The sequence below is a fragment of the Glycine max genome, chromosome 13, assembly GCF_000004515.6.
Source record: "Glycine max cultivar Williams 82 chromosome 13, Glycine_max_v4.0, whole genome shotgun sequence".
Classification (NCBI taxonomy): domain Eukaryota; kingdom Viridiplantae; phylum Streptophyta; class Magnoliopsida; order Fabales; family Fabaceae; genus Glycine; species Glycine max.
This window is the reverse complement of record NC_038249.2, coordinates 24,302,164-24,316,213: the sequence shown is the minus strand read 5'-3', so window position 1 is coordinate 24,316,213 and position 14,050 is coordinate 24,302,164. Positions and strand designations below refer to the sequence as shown.

Here is a 14,050-nt window from a genome sequence, read left to right as displayed (position 1 = left end):
TTTTGTTCTTTTATATATGTTTCAGATTTACTAATTAATTTTTTATATTTGTAAATTATTATTTTATTTTGTCTCTCTTTTTGTTATCGAATAGAAAAATGATAAATGTATTTTCTTTCTTTCGTTTAATAATTTCACTATCAGAATCTAGCAGAAGAAAAAATCAATAAAATTGTGGAAAACTTTTTTTAATTCGCTATGCCACTAATTATTGCTTAAATTTTTTCTTAATATTTATCCAATGCTTTTCACCGCCATTTGAATTTTATTTTTTTAGTTAATAAATTTTTTTATGGTTTCACAAGGCATTATAAAAAATCTTAGGAATGGTTTCATATTTATCCAATGTCTTTATTTTAATTTATGGCGTTTTAATTTGTAATTAATATATTTAATTTTGCATTCCTAAATTAGAATCCACACCAAAAAATAATTACAAAAAAACTTAAGAAAATATTATTTTGCATTCCTAAAACCTTTTATTTAAATAAGAGATTAAAAATAAGTGAAGATAATTTGCTTCAAATTGCACGGACTCAAATTAACCATAGAGTGATAATTTAGCATTTACATAACTACTATTTATTATAAAATTTAACATAATAAAAATAATAAAAAATATTATTATTTAAGACTATTAATCATAATTTCACCTGTTTTTTCACAGTTAATCATAATTTAAGAATATACATAAATTACTTAAATCTTTAACCAATTTTTATATTTCAAATCTTTAGTTAATAATTTAAAATTTATTATACTTTTTTTTACATGATATTAGTATGAAATTATTTCCAACTAAAAATGATAACAAATCTTGACTGGAAATCTTGAATATACACAAAATATATATATTTTTTTCAATATGATTTATTATATACCCAAACTTATAATATACTGTGATATCTAACATAAAATTCTTATTATTTTTAATTTATGATTTTTATTTTATTTTAAAAAAAATTACCTGTTAAAAATTTAAAATATTTTATAACATTATTCACAAATTAGTATATGTCGTGCAAGACAGGCATCGGTCACTTAAATTTATGTTTTAATATAAAAATATATAGTTAAAAATGTGACATTTCGTTAAATCTATTTTTTTAATTACGAACTCTCACTCTTAGATTTTAGATTGATTGAAACATTACAAACTAATTCTTTAAATTAGTTTCTTACCTAACACATAATTAATTTTTACTTTATTATTTATTAAATTTTAAAAATCATAGTCCATTAGATATATAATTAACTATATATCTATAATGGATAATTAATAATTAAAATATTATAATTTATTATAGAATAAATATAAATAATTTTACTCTAAATAATTTCTAATATAAAACTAATAAAATATTTATATATTTAAAATATTTTATAACAATATTTATGAATATTTATCCGTATAGGACACACGTCACCCACTCTTGTTATTTATATGATAAAAATTAAACTAAGCTAAAAAAAACACCAAGAAAGAAAATGAAAAGGACTGTCCATGTGCCCACCAAAACATGTCGGTAAAGCATTGGCGGCTTCTTTTGACGAAATGCTTAATTGGTGGGTATATTTTTATTATAAACATTTTATTAATGTTTATAATTTTTTATTTTTCTTTTCATATTATTGTTACCTATTATGTTTATAGGTACCTTTCATTTCTCTTTCTCTTTCATTAGTTTCATTAGGTATTATTTAGATCACTAATCATTTTTTGAAAAAAAGAAAGCCTCACAAAGGTGGAAATTACAGTACGTGAAACCGACAAATAAAATATGAAATTAATTTCTATGTATTGATCCTATAATAAAAACTTACACTAAATTATTTTAGATATGGTTTTAAAATAATTACTATAAAAATTAACAATAATTTATAGTTCAATAATAATTGTATAAAAATATTTATACTATAAACATTTTTTTAATTAAATCCATAAATTATTTAGAATAACTCTAAATTATTTCTACAATATTTTTATTACTTTATCAGCCATGAACAAAAATATAGAATATTTTTTATATTTTCAAATATTAAATATATTTATCTTTTATTTAATGTTTCTTTACAATGTGTTCATAAAAATAATATACAAATTATAACTTTGATGATTTATTTTGTTGTAAAAAAAACATTACTCGTTTATTTAACCTCTTTTCAAGCGGAAAAAAAAACTATCGTTTACTCTTGATATATATACATCGATTGGTATCTGATTGACCTTGAATTTATTTTGTTGGAGTTGTCAATACTCAATACTCAATACTCAATAGTGATGGGTTTTTTTATGTTGTGATGTAATCGATTGCCTTACGAAAGGAATTATTTTCTTAGGTTAGACTTTTTTAAAGTCAAATTTAGCTTATTCTCAATGACTTATTCACAACAACAAAAAAGTTATCTAAATGACTATCTTAATGAGGCAATTACTGATATATGATGTAATTGCCTTTCCCAATTCTGTTACTCGATAAAATGAATTCATTCACTCTTGAAAAAAAAAAATGAAATCATGACCTCATTTTTTTTAATTAAAATGATTTAGCATAATTTTAAAACCAAATATTGACAGTCATTTTATCAAATCTCGGAAGGAAAGGTAGGATTTAGTATATACGAAACAGGTGTAAGCGTAATTAATCTCCCTAAACTAAGTTTTATTTATTTAAAGAAAAATAATTTTAATTTTTTTGACAACTCATTTTTATAACCATCTTACACTATTTTTTGTTTTTGTTTTTGTTTTTGTTTTTCCTTATATTACACATTACATCTTTATTTTATTTTATTTTTTGTCTTTTTTTTCTTCTTGTCCAAAGAATGTGCACACACCCTTTTTCGGTGTCGAAAGATTATTTTATTTTCCCCTCAAGAAGAAAACTATATTATCATGAATCACGACAAATGTACATAACAAATAAAACGCCGCCCCGCCGCCACAGATCTTAGGGAGTAGTTGCCAACGAGTCAACGACACAGATATTTTCATTTTGTGTATTTTTTTTTTTTTTTACAATTCTCAATTTGTGTCTAATATTGATTATCTTCTAACAGGCCATTAACCAATATAGTAAAATTCAAAATGTGAAAATTAATCTGCATTTAAGTGCAATGCAATCGAGACTGAAGTAATTAGGAAAGAAAAGGCAATTTTCAAAGAGAGTTTCAGTACCACGTATTAGCATTTTCTCTGATCAATCTCTTTCTTTCTTCGTAACAAATTAACATCATCCAATTGATTTCGAAATTTGATGAAAAAATTATTAACTTAAGGACAGGATCTACCCCTTGTACTTACTTACCCTGTGCAGTGTACACTAACCACGCCCAACGTGACTCTCCGCTGCCTAGTAAAAGAGAATATACAGTAAGAAATTTAAAATTTTAGTTCATCATGTAATAAATTATTCAATAATCATAAATATATACAAAATTATATTTTTTTAATCATTGTTATCAAGCTCTATATCATATGTTTTTCTTTTCTAAAGAATATGACTCAATAGAGCATCACACAGAATTTATGGGGAAAACAAAGGATTCCTCCACATTATTAACAATTGTCCTCTATTATGAATAATAAAATGCTTATTATTGTTATTATGATTATCATAACAATAAAATGTTTATTATGGTTATCATAACAATTGTTTTATTATTCTACAATAATTCTTCATTACCCAATAATTAACTATAATAGTAGATAATCAAATCAATTTACAATATATGAATTACAAAATATTTTCTAACATTTTTTCACTTACATCATATATTCTTTATAAAGGATTCCTATTACCATCAACAACATATGACCATGTAACTTAAAGGTTGAAATTTCTTAAAACCATATAGAAATTATCATACATGAATTATAGCGGTTATGTTTAAAAACAAACGCCTCATTCCATGTATCACAATGTATAATGCTTTCTAATAAACTAAAATGGGTCCAAACTATATTGATTAAAATGAGTCATGACAAACTTAATCAAAGCCCTTAAGTCTCGTATGAACCATATGATCCAAAAATACTGTAGCTAACAAACTTTTATTGGATCATTAATTTTGTGTCTATATACTTAATAGAGATTAACTCTTCTTTAATGTCTATTTTATGTCAATATGTTTGTCTTGACTTTCATCTTTATTATTCTTCAAAAAGAATACTTAGCCTAAAATTTTTTATTGACATTCAATAAAATGGACAACTTTAAGACCAAAAACTTTATGCTTGTGAATAATTTCATAGCATTCAATAAATTATTTCCTTAAATTGGTTCTTAAGGGTATTACATGCTCCCACTTATTTTTCTCAAAATTCACTTTCACTTATTAAGAATTTTTCCTTCCACCAACAGTTGGAATGTGAGTATAGGGTAATAAATATAAACTCTTTCATGATAATATAATATCAATGTTATGATAAATCTTAACTAGTAAATTCAAACCTTTTGGTACAAGATATTTATAGAGTTTAAAAACTTTGTATATGAAAGATAAACATCATAATAAAATAGATCATGCATATGAGTATAGAAATATCTTATCATGGCATTTAGTCCATAACTTAATAAACCATTACTTCCTTACGGGGCTAAGTAATAATTCGTTTATAACATTGTTTGGGATACTATGGCTACTCCTAAACATGTAATTTATATAAGTCTTCATAATATGTAAAATAAATGTTATGTTTATCAATGTAAATCATGTCCTTAATCTATGAACCTAGCGATATAAAACTTGCATGTGGACCAAAATCTTTCTCAATTAGATTCATAACATAACATGTGATAAAACTATCAAATCATATTCATTTTCTTAATTCCTGTGGGTAGATTAAGAAATATAATTTGATATTTTATCCTAATTGATTATACAATTATAACACAAATTCTTATGGGATAAAAATTATGTATAAGTATAATCGATTACAATATTATGTCTAATTCCTCATTTTATCTTAAATAACTTAATATATAATTTCAATTAATTAAAGATGTTGTAACTAATAAATAATTAATTAAAATTATAAAGATCATTAGACAAATAAAATTATTTCTTCACCCAACAAATTCCTTCACTTTTTAATACTTGTCGATGCCCATAAAGGGAATGTGGTGAATCCAAAGTTAAGAAATTAATTCTTAACTAAAAATCATATTTTTGCTAGAGTATTATGACTAGTATTTTCTAAATGCCAATAAAATTTTATGTAATGTAATAATTCAACTTCAAATACTTGAATACAAAGAATTTCAAAACATAACATGCATAATTAACAATTGAATCATTCTCTCAATATTCTTTAATTAAGAAATAATATTAGATTCAAAAGCAATTATCATGTAATTAACGTAACAATTACATGTTCATAATAGTCCTAACTTGCCGCATATCATATTCAATAATAACTGAATGGAAATCAATTTAGTATTAAAATTAATAGTCATTAATAATGTAATGAAGACATCAATGACAAGTAATAAATGCAACAATAATTTGGCTCAAAACCACTAAATTTCACCTTGGTATCAAATTTGACACTACACCTTCTTGTATGATTACTCTTTAAGTATCAACAATTAAGATATTGCAATATTACAAGTTGTCTTATGAGATGAATCTTAATAGAGAAGCCAAAATAACCTTGACAATGGGTCTAATATTGAAATATAAAAACTTCAAGAAAATGTGAAGGCAATATACATTGCATTGTTGCTATATCTATTTGAGAAAATTTCTGAGTTATAGGTTATTTGATTATTTTCAATTGTGGTATTTCAATGAGAAGATGTATTCATGAGAAATTGAGTTATGAGAAAGCATAAAGTGCAATATATCTGAAGAAAGACATTTTGATAAAGCCAATTTCAATAAATAAAAAATACATTAAGCATGTGGAATGGGAAAAAGCGCTCAGGATGAAGTCCAAATTCAAATTTGGAAACGACGGTTGTAGTGGTTAGCCAAAGAAGATTACTTAAAGACATTAGACGCTCTTGTAGATCTAAATAATTAGAAAATTGTTTTATACGTGTTGAAAATCTATAATTTAATCTTAGTAATAAAAATATAAATAAAGACTTTCGACAACCATTTTCATTGGATTGAATTACTATTATTGAAATCCTCATATATCATTAATGTGAGGTCACTCAAAAATGACTCTCAATTCGAAGGTGGTGGTGTATGTATATATATTCATCCCACTTTTAATAAATTTTTGTTTCATTTACTTTTATGCATCTTTCTAAACTCACTTTCCAATTTTCATTTTTCTTCTAAACTCTACTTTTATCCAATATCATTTGCTTGATTAGAATCGAATTCATTATACATTACATGATTAGAACTACTATCAAAAAACACTAGTATTGAAAATGTTTAATTATAGAAATTACTCTATAAATTACTCTTACACAAAAAAAAAACTATTAGTATTAATGGATATTATCATCGAAATTATTATCACTATCTTTGTAAATTATTAAGCAATTCTCTTTTAAGTTAAAAACTACAATTACTTGTTTGACAAAAAAAACTTAAATCAAAAATGAATTTTATGTTTCATACTTAAACATTTATTTATTAATAGAATCACCACTAAAGATTAATATCTTAGAAATAATTTTCGAAAGACCATTTATAATTTTCACAATTAACAATTGTAATAAAACAAAACCACGAGATATTGAAGCCATTGCTTGAACCATTAATTCATAATTGTCTTTAATCACGTTGATATAAGCATATAGCAATTGAAGCACAAAGATTTAAAGTCATACAAAATCATGCATAGTACTTTATATTGGAATTTTAATGTTTCGTAAAAAAAATCCTATGTTTTCAATGCCAATTTTTTTTCCATAAAAAGAATACAGTGAATTATAATTCTAATTAAAATTTCATTTTGAGTTACATATCAATATCTTCATCGTATTTCTATCGCGCCTCTGTATATATTTACCGAAAAGAAATAATACATACCATGAAAATAAAATTAACATATAAAGATGAATAACAAGCTAAATGGAAAGGCTACAAAGATAGATTCTAATATCATATATAAAAAATTTAAAACCTCAATTCATAATTTAAACATGAATAAATTATTCAATAAGTAAAAACATACACAAAAATATCTCTTATAGTCATTGTTATCAAACTCTATATCATATGTTCTCTGCTAAGATTTGTCTTTTCTAAAGTGTGTGAATTAATGAAGTATCACAGACAATTTATGGACAAGACCAAGAACCCTCCACCTTATTAAAAAATCATAACAATTCTCATTAGTTCCTCCATTAAGAACAATAAAATACTTATTACTGTTTTGTTATTCTTATTCTGTAACAATTCTTAATTACCAAACAATTTAATCAAATTAATTCATAACATATGAGCCACAATATTTTTCAACATATATTTCTTTTTCTCTCCGGGAGCATTTCAACAAAACAAATCTAAAAAAAAAGAAACAAATCAACCTATGCAACCCAAGAAAAAAAAAAGACTATAAACACTTGATGAATCCTTGTTGTCACTGCTATACAGGTTGACCAATTTGTCATGATCCTAATCCTAAAAACATGCTCAATCTTGTATGTTCATTTATCGGATCGAACCCAGTTCGTTATAGACTAATTGGAAGACAATTACCATACGGAATGAGGATGCCGATAAAACATGAAAAAAATAATTAACGAGCAAGATTGACCGAACTCCAAATGGAGCTTGTAAAGGTTGCTCCAGCAGAACTTGATTCCTGGGACGAGTTAAGGTTTTGTTGTTTGATTCTGATGTTCCTAAGATCAGCCACGAACCCTGGTTTCGAAATGTGAACATCTATCATGTCAATGTCCTTGGTCAATCTCTCTAGAACCTCTGACATTGGCGGCCGAAACTTGGCAGTTTCTTGCACGCAAAGCAGCCCTAACTTGAGGAATTTCAAGGCCTCTTCCTCTGGAAAATTCATATTAAGCATGGGATCCACCAGCTTTAGTAGATCGTTACCTTGATACGCTGTCCACGCCTGAAATTGCAAAAACATGTTCATGTTCAAGTTCAAAGTTCAAACACAGACACACACATGTTTCTTCAATTTTACCAAATCATAACAAACAAAAAAGGGATTTTAATTAGTCCCCATTTGGCTTAAACCCCTTTAACTCGTTTTCTCATTGGCTTTAATTGTTTCCCCCACCAAGTGAGGCTAAATCTACTAGCTAGATAGCTGCATTAATTATGAGGTTTGACTTCAGTTTCATACCTTCTCCACTATGAAACGTTCTATGTCTTGATAGGCATCCACCACTGCTAGGCCACTCACAATTTGTAAAAGTAACACTCCGAAGCTATAAACATCTGATTTTCGCGAAACCTGGCCAGAATTTGCATATTCTGGAGCTAGATAACCCCTGTTGATTTTAAAAGGAAACCCCATTAGTCATGGAATAAAAAAGATTCAACTTTTTTAGCCATGGTACTTAAAAAAAATCTTAATGTTCTAACTCACAATGTCCCTGCAACCCGAGTGCTAATGTGAGATGTTTCATCTCTCAGCAATTTTGCCAAACCAAAATCAGAAACCTTTGGTATGAAATTACTATCAAGAAGTATGTTTTTTGCTTTGATGTCTCTATGTACGATATGAGGCTTAAGCTGCTCATGAAGAAAGTCAAGTCCCCGAGCCACACCTATGGATATGTCCCTCCTTCTTTCCCAAGTGAATTTCATCCTTCTCTCCTCCGAACCTATCAATCAAAAGCCAAAACAACAGAATCATTCATTTCTGCCCCCAAATCCAATTGCAAACACTTAATTGGATATTCAAAAGCATAAAATAGAAACTAATTACCTAAGAAAGCGTTGTAGAGGCTATTGTTCTCCATATAATCATAGACCAAATATCTATGAACACCTTCCACACAACACCCTTTTAGGCTTACAAGATTTTGGTGCTTGATGTTTGCAAGTGTAGCCAATTCCGCCACAAATTCCCTCTCTCCTCGCATGGATTCCACCTCAACCGAAAGCACTTTCACCGCCACAAAAGATCCATCTACAAGCTTCCCCTTTTACAAGCCAAAAACCCAAATCAGTCTCTCATAACATACCCTCTTAGTTAATTTAAGTTACAAAATATCAAATTGCATTGCATCATGTCAATGCCAATTAAACAATAGACTCATTAAAAGAATGAGAATAGAGAATGTATATATAACCTTAAAGACAGATCCAAAGCCTCCTTCTCCAACCTTCTCCGAGGAATGAAAATTGCACGTGGCTAATTTCAATTGGTTGTAAGTGAACAAACGAAAGCTCCCATCTTCATCTGGGTAGTCTGCAGTGGAAGCCAAGAGACCAAAGACAATGAATAAAAACATTCAAAGACAGAAAGCGTTCAATAACTAATCTGTGTTGTGTACCGTTGTTGTTGTTGTTTTCTTCAGTGGTCGATGGCAAGAAACAAGAAAAACAAGGAATCTTCATGTCTTGAAATAAGCGTAACCTAACAACACTCCGTTGGATGTTGGTGTTTCGGGGTATATGTGAAGGTTTTGGAGAGGGAGAGCGTGTGGAGAAAATGAGAAAGACCATGTTTCAGTAACACAGAAATAGAATACACGGTAATGGCATTCATTATTATGCCTTTTGACTCTTTCTTCTTTTTCTTTATTTCCCCATTGTGGATTTTTTTATTCTTCTTTTCTTTCTCACAGGTCTAGAGTGACGACCCATTCCTCTTGCAAGTTGGAATTTTCTGAGGGTTGATTATAATATGTAGTATGAACAATGGAATGGAACTTTTCTGATGAGGTAACCTTCGCTTTTCTATCCACTTCCATGGATGAATAACCCAAAAGACTAATGTTTGAATTAAGGTTTGGAAAGTATTTTTGTGAATTTTAATTCTACATACACAATAATAACTTTTTATGTAATAAATGAAAAAAAAAGGAAAAATTGTTGCTTATAAAGTAGAAGTTCTGTACAAAACTTGTTAATATAAACTAAACATTCTATAATAAAAATATGTTAAATGTTCATCCACTACTACCTAATAATCAATTAGTTAGACGTAGACATTATATTATACCAGTGTAAAAAATACTGTGTTTAAACTTGAAAGTTACCTATATCTGTATAGTTGGAGGTGAAACTTATTTTAAAAGATATAATTATTATTAGAAGTTAAAATAAAATATAAGTGATTTATAACCTTAAGGGTAAAAATGTCTAAAAAAATAACACCAAATGAAATAATTTTTTTATTAACAGTTATAGATATTATTATATGTAACGTATAAATATTATAATAAAGAAATTAAAATTTTATCAATATCATGTAATGTAGTTTTTAGTATCCAATCTTAATTAACGTTTTTAATTGAGATTTATTTAGTTTGAATAAATAATTTTTTATTTTTCTAATAATTATAAAAGCGTCAATATAAAAATATGTCATGAAATAGATTTTAAAAAAAAAGTTAAACGATTGTCACTTATGATTCAGCTTTTAAAAAAAAAATATTAAATTAATAGTATCAACATTCAGGGTGGATATTAATAGTATGATGTATTATATCAATATTTAATGTGTTGATAGATATATTTCTAGTTGGTATGGTCATTCGAATTTATATTATTAGAATGAAGAAATAAAATATTAAAATAAATAATATAAATACTATATATTATTATACGTAAATAATAAATATTATAATATAAATAAATAATTATGGTTGAGTTTGGTTTCATATACATCAATCGCAAGCTAATTCAGATCGCTCCGTTTAACCATAAATTAATCCAAGTGAATAAAAAATTTCATCCCTACTAAACATGCATTAAACATCCCTACCAACCTTGAAAAGGTGTCAAATTAATTGTTAAAAGTAAGAAAATTTAAAATAAATTCTAGTATTGTTACTTCAGTTTTTAAATTTAATTACTTATTGTCGTATTATTCCTTAAAAGTAGATTAATATTATGACTTATTTTTAGGAAAGATTAATATTATGACTTAAATGACACAATTTTTAAATTTTTTAGAAGTCATCCATTGTTGGGCCTTAGGAACCGTCATGGGCTTTTCTATAAAATTGGGAATAACCCTTCATTTTTTTACTTTTACTTCGATTTCAAAAGCTTTACTTTGCGTCGAGTACTTACCCTTCAAGTATGTTTTTTCCTTTTGTTTATATTATGGATTCAGGTTTTTGAGGTTGGAAACTCTAGAGACTCTGAGGGGTCAGGTGTTAAAATGGGACGACTCAGATATGGGGATGATGAGACATCATTGAACTTGAGTCCTTGAGTTTAGACTCAAGTAGTTTTTCCAACACTTCGACCTCTTCATTTGCTGAGACCGAGAAGGATTATATTGATGCCATAAAAGTATCCTTTGGTCAAAGAACAAACATTGAAGCCTCTTGTAGCGACAAAATAGTTGTGTTTTTAAAGCCGAAACGTCATTCATTGGTTCAACAAAAAAAATACCCACCGATTACCCTTCCAGTGTATTCTTGGGTTGATGATAAGGTGGTTATTTTCTACTCCCGATATAATGACAAGGTCAGCCTTCTCCATCTCATCAATTGTTTAAGTGTGTGTTAGTTGATAAATGAAGACAATAGTCATATTCATCTCCATTGTTGTCAGACAGATGCTTATGAGAAGTCAGATTGGGTATTTCTTAAAAAGAAGAAGCTAAGGTAGATTCCACGAGGTCCATTAGAGGAGCCAACTACTGAGACTTCACCGATAAAAGACTTTTTCTATGTGTACGATTGTAACTTCCACGATCTTTACATAGAGCTTCCTTTCAATGATTTTACTATGAGCATTTTTGAACTAGGCCGGCAAATAAGGCGTGATGAATGACATTAGTTCAAAATCAGGAGAGACCACTTTTTAGGCCATTCACTACTTCGTACAAGAATTTCAAAGTCGACCTTTTCAAAGTGACTATCCTTCTTAGTTTAGGTGATCTTCACTTTTATGATGTAAATAAGAGACCATTATTCCTTTTTTACCAACAACAGGTGTTGATGAGGTATGATGATTACCCCGAGGACTACTTAATTGACCAAAAGCATCATAACCTGATGCTTCTTAACAAGTTACCTTAAAGGTTTCCAACCAAGCCCTTTGTTTCCCTTTTCAAGTCTTCAACCCTTTTTAAGGATTTGAGAGGTGCATTTTATTTTCATTTTATCATAACTAAGTTAATACTAAAATGTTACTTACTTAGTTCTTTATGAAACTTTACTCAAATCTGCCCGCATGGACGCTTTTGATTTTGCGAATGTGTGTCGAAAAGTCATTTTCAACACCAGGAACGCCTCCATTACCCCGCCTACAAATCCACTTCATCCACCCTGCCTAACACCTAAGGATGTCATTCCTCCTGCCAATAAGAACAAGAAGAAAATGGGTCAAAAAGAGAATGAGGAGGAGGCTCAACCTCCGAAAAGGCTACAACAACAAACTCTGCATCATTTCTCCCATTCTCTTCCTAGCTCTCTAAAGGCATTGCCTATGGTGTTGAGCAAAGATTTTTTCAATTCAACTTATCATCCTTAAAGTTTGATGTCGAACGGTGCGTTTTCAGATTTTGGTTGGGATATACTTCAAAGTGTTGATACACCTTCTGCATGGGCAATGTATTGCGAGCTTTAAACAAGGTCGGCTGCTATTGCCCAACAAATGATTTTGACCAACTGATCGGTCGACGAGAGGTGCTGAAGTTGAAGATCTTGAAAGGATTACCAAAGAAAGGGATCTGACCATGCATGCTAATACCAGTAACTCTAACTTGAAGAAGTTCAAGGACCAGAAAACTTCTTGGGGTCAGAAACTTAAGAGGGAAAAATAAGGTGTTGTGGTTTTGAAGGCTAAGGTTGATAAATTAAAGGCCTCAATTGCCAAGGCCGAATAGGAGATAAAGAAGGGGAGGAACGAGTATCATCTTCTTATGTGAAGTGCTCGTGAGAAGGTGTTCGAGGAACACAAGGTTGGCTTTGACATGACTATCCGGCAGGTGCACCATAAATTTAAGATACTAGAAGCCACAAAGTTTGATATCCTTAAGGATGTGCATCAGGGAGTGTTGATGTCTATCAATGGCATTCCAAAGAAGACTCCTTGTTCAAGCCAACCACCTACTCCACCTATTGATACCTTGTTGGCTAATGTCGATTTTGGCGAAGATGAAGGTATATAGGAAGCTCATAATAAAGTGAACAACTAAAGTTTTAAACATAGGGCTTTTGTGTAATAGTCGGCCAATAGTGCCTTTGTCTTGTTTTTTGTTATTTTATTTTGTATTGTTGTTAGTTTTATGCTTATTAATGAAATATCTACTTTTTATGTCATACTTTGTCTTTACCTTGTAAAATGTTAAATGTACTTCCTTAGCCAAACATAGGTATTAGGGAGGGAAAACTTGAAAGTCAACAAAGGTACATCCTTAGTTGAATAGGGGTATTCAGGAGGGAAATCTTGTAAAATGTTAAAAGGTACATAAATGTGATAACTTAAGTTTGTATTCATTGATTGAAGAAGTGCCTCGTTAAAACCTTCTTGACAAAAACCCTTACACATTTTTATAGGGGGAAAAGTCGAGTAAGAAAAAAGAGAACACTAGTGAATACATAATTTTAATTGTAATAAAACTTGAGATGAGTAGAGTTCCAAGTCTGTGGTATAAGCTTGTTGGATAGCTCCTATAGCTTATAAGCCCCATTTTTTAGATTTTGCCAGATTCGGAAGAGGCTGACCTAATTGGTTGCTAGTTTTCCTTCCCTAGAGTCTTTCCTTGCATCACTTTGCATTCTTCAGACTAAATCACCTTCCAAGAATTCTCTTGGTTTTAGTTTCGAATTAAACCTTTTGGCTATCCTCTATTTGAATGCTTCATACGCGACCCATGCTTAGTCCCTCATTTCATCAACGAGGTTGAGTTCGATTTTTGAAGCCTCCATGTTCCCTGCTTCATCGTAGTATAGTTGTTGGAATGAAGGTTCTCCAATCTCTA

The 14,050-nt window shown here is 28.9% G+C and overlaps 1 protein-coding gene across 1 annotated transcript; it reads right to left on the bottom strand.

Moving 5' to 3' along the window:
• Positions 1 to 7,372: 7,372 nt before the first annotated feature.
• Positions 7,373 to 9,760, bottom strand: LOC100801728 (putative serine/threonine-protein kinase). Its single transcript, XM_003541360.4, has 6 exons — positions 9,438 to 9,760; positions 9,234 to 9,352; positions 8,867 to 9,083; positions 8,525 to 8,762; positions 8,279 to 8,426; positions 7,373 to 8,041 (listed from the first exon to the last, which is right to left on the bottom strand). Exons 1-6 carry the CDS (start codon positions 9,607 to 9,609, stop codon positions 7,709 to 7,711), a joined length of 1,227 nt encoding a protein of 408 aa, XP_003541408.2. The 5' UTR covers positions 9,610 to 9,760; the 3' UTR covers positions 7,373 to 7,708.
• Between the last annotated feature and the right edge of the window lie 4,290 nt (positions 9,761 to 14,050).

Excerpts from the sequence above, each read along its gene's own strand:
- LOC100801728 (XM_003541360.4), bottom strand. The coding sequence starts at position 9,609 with ATGGTCTTTCTCATTTTCTCCACACGCTCTCCCTCTCCAAAACCTTCA. Across the intron at positions 9,084-9,233 it reads GCTTTGGATCTGTCTTTAAG|GGGAAGCTTGTAGATGGATC; the intron begins GTTATATATACA and ends GGCTTGTAAAAG. Across the intron at positions 8,042-8,278 it reads AACGTTTCATAGTGGAGAAG|GCGTGGACAGCGTATCAAGG; the intron begins GTATGAAACTGA and ends TTGCAATTTCAG.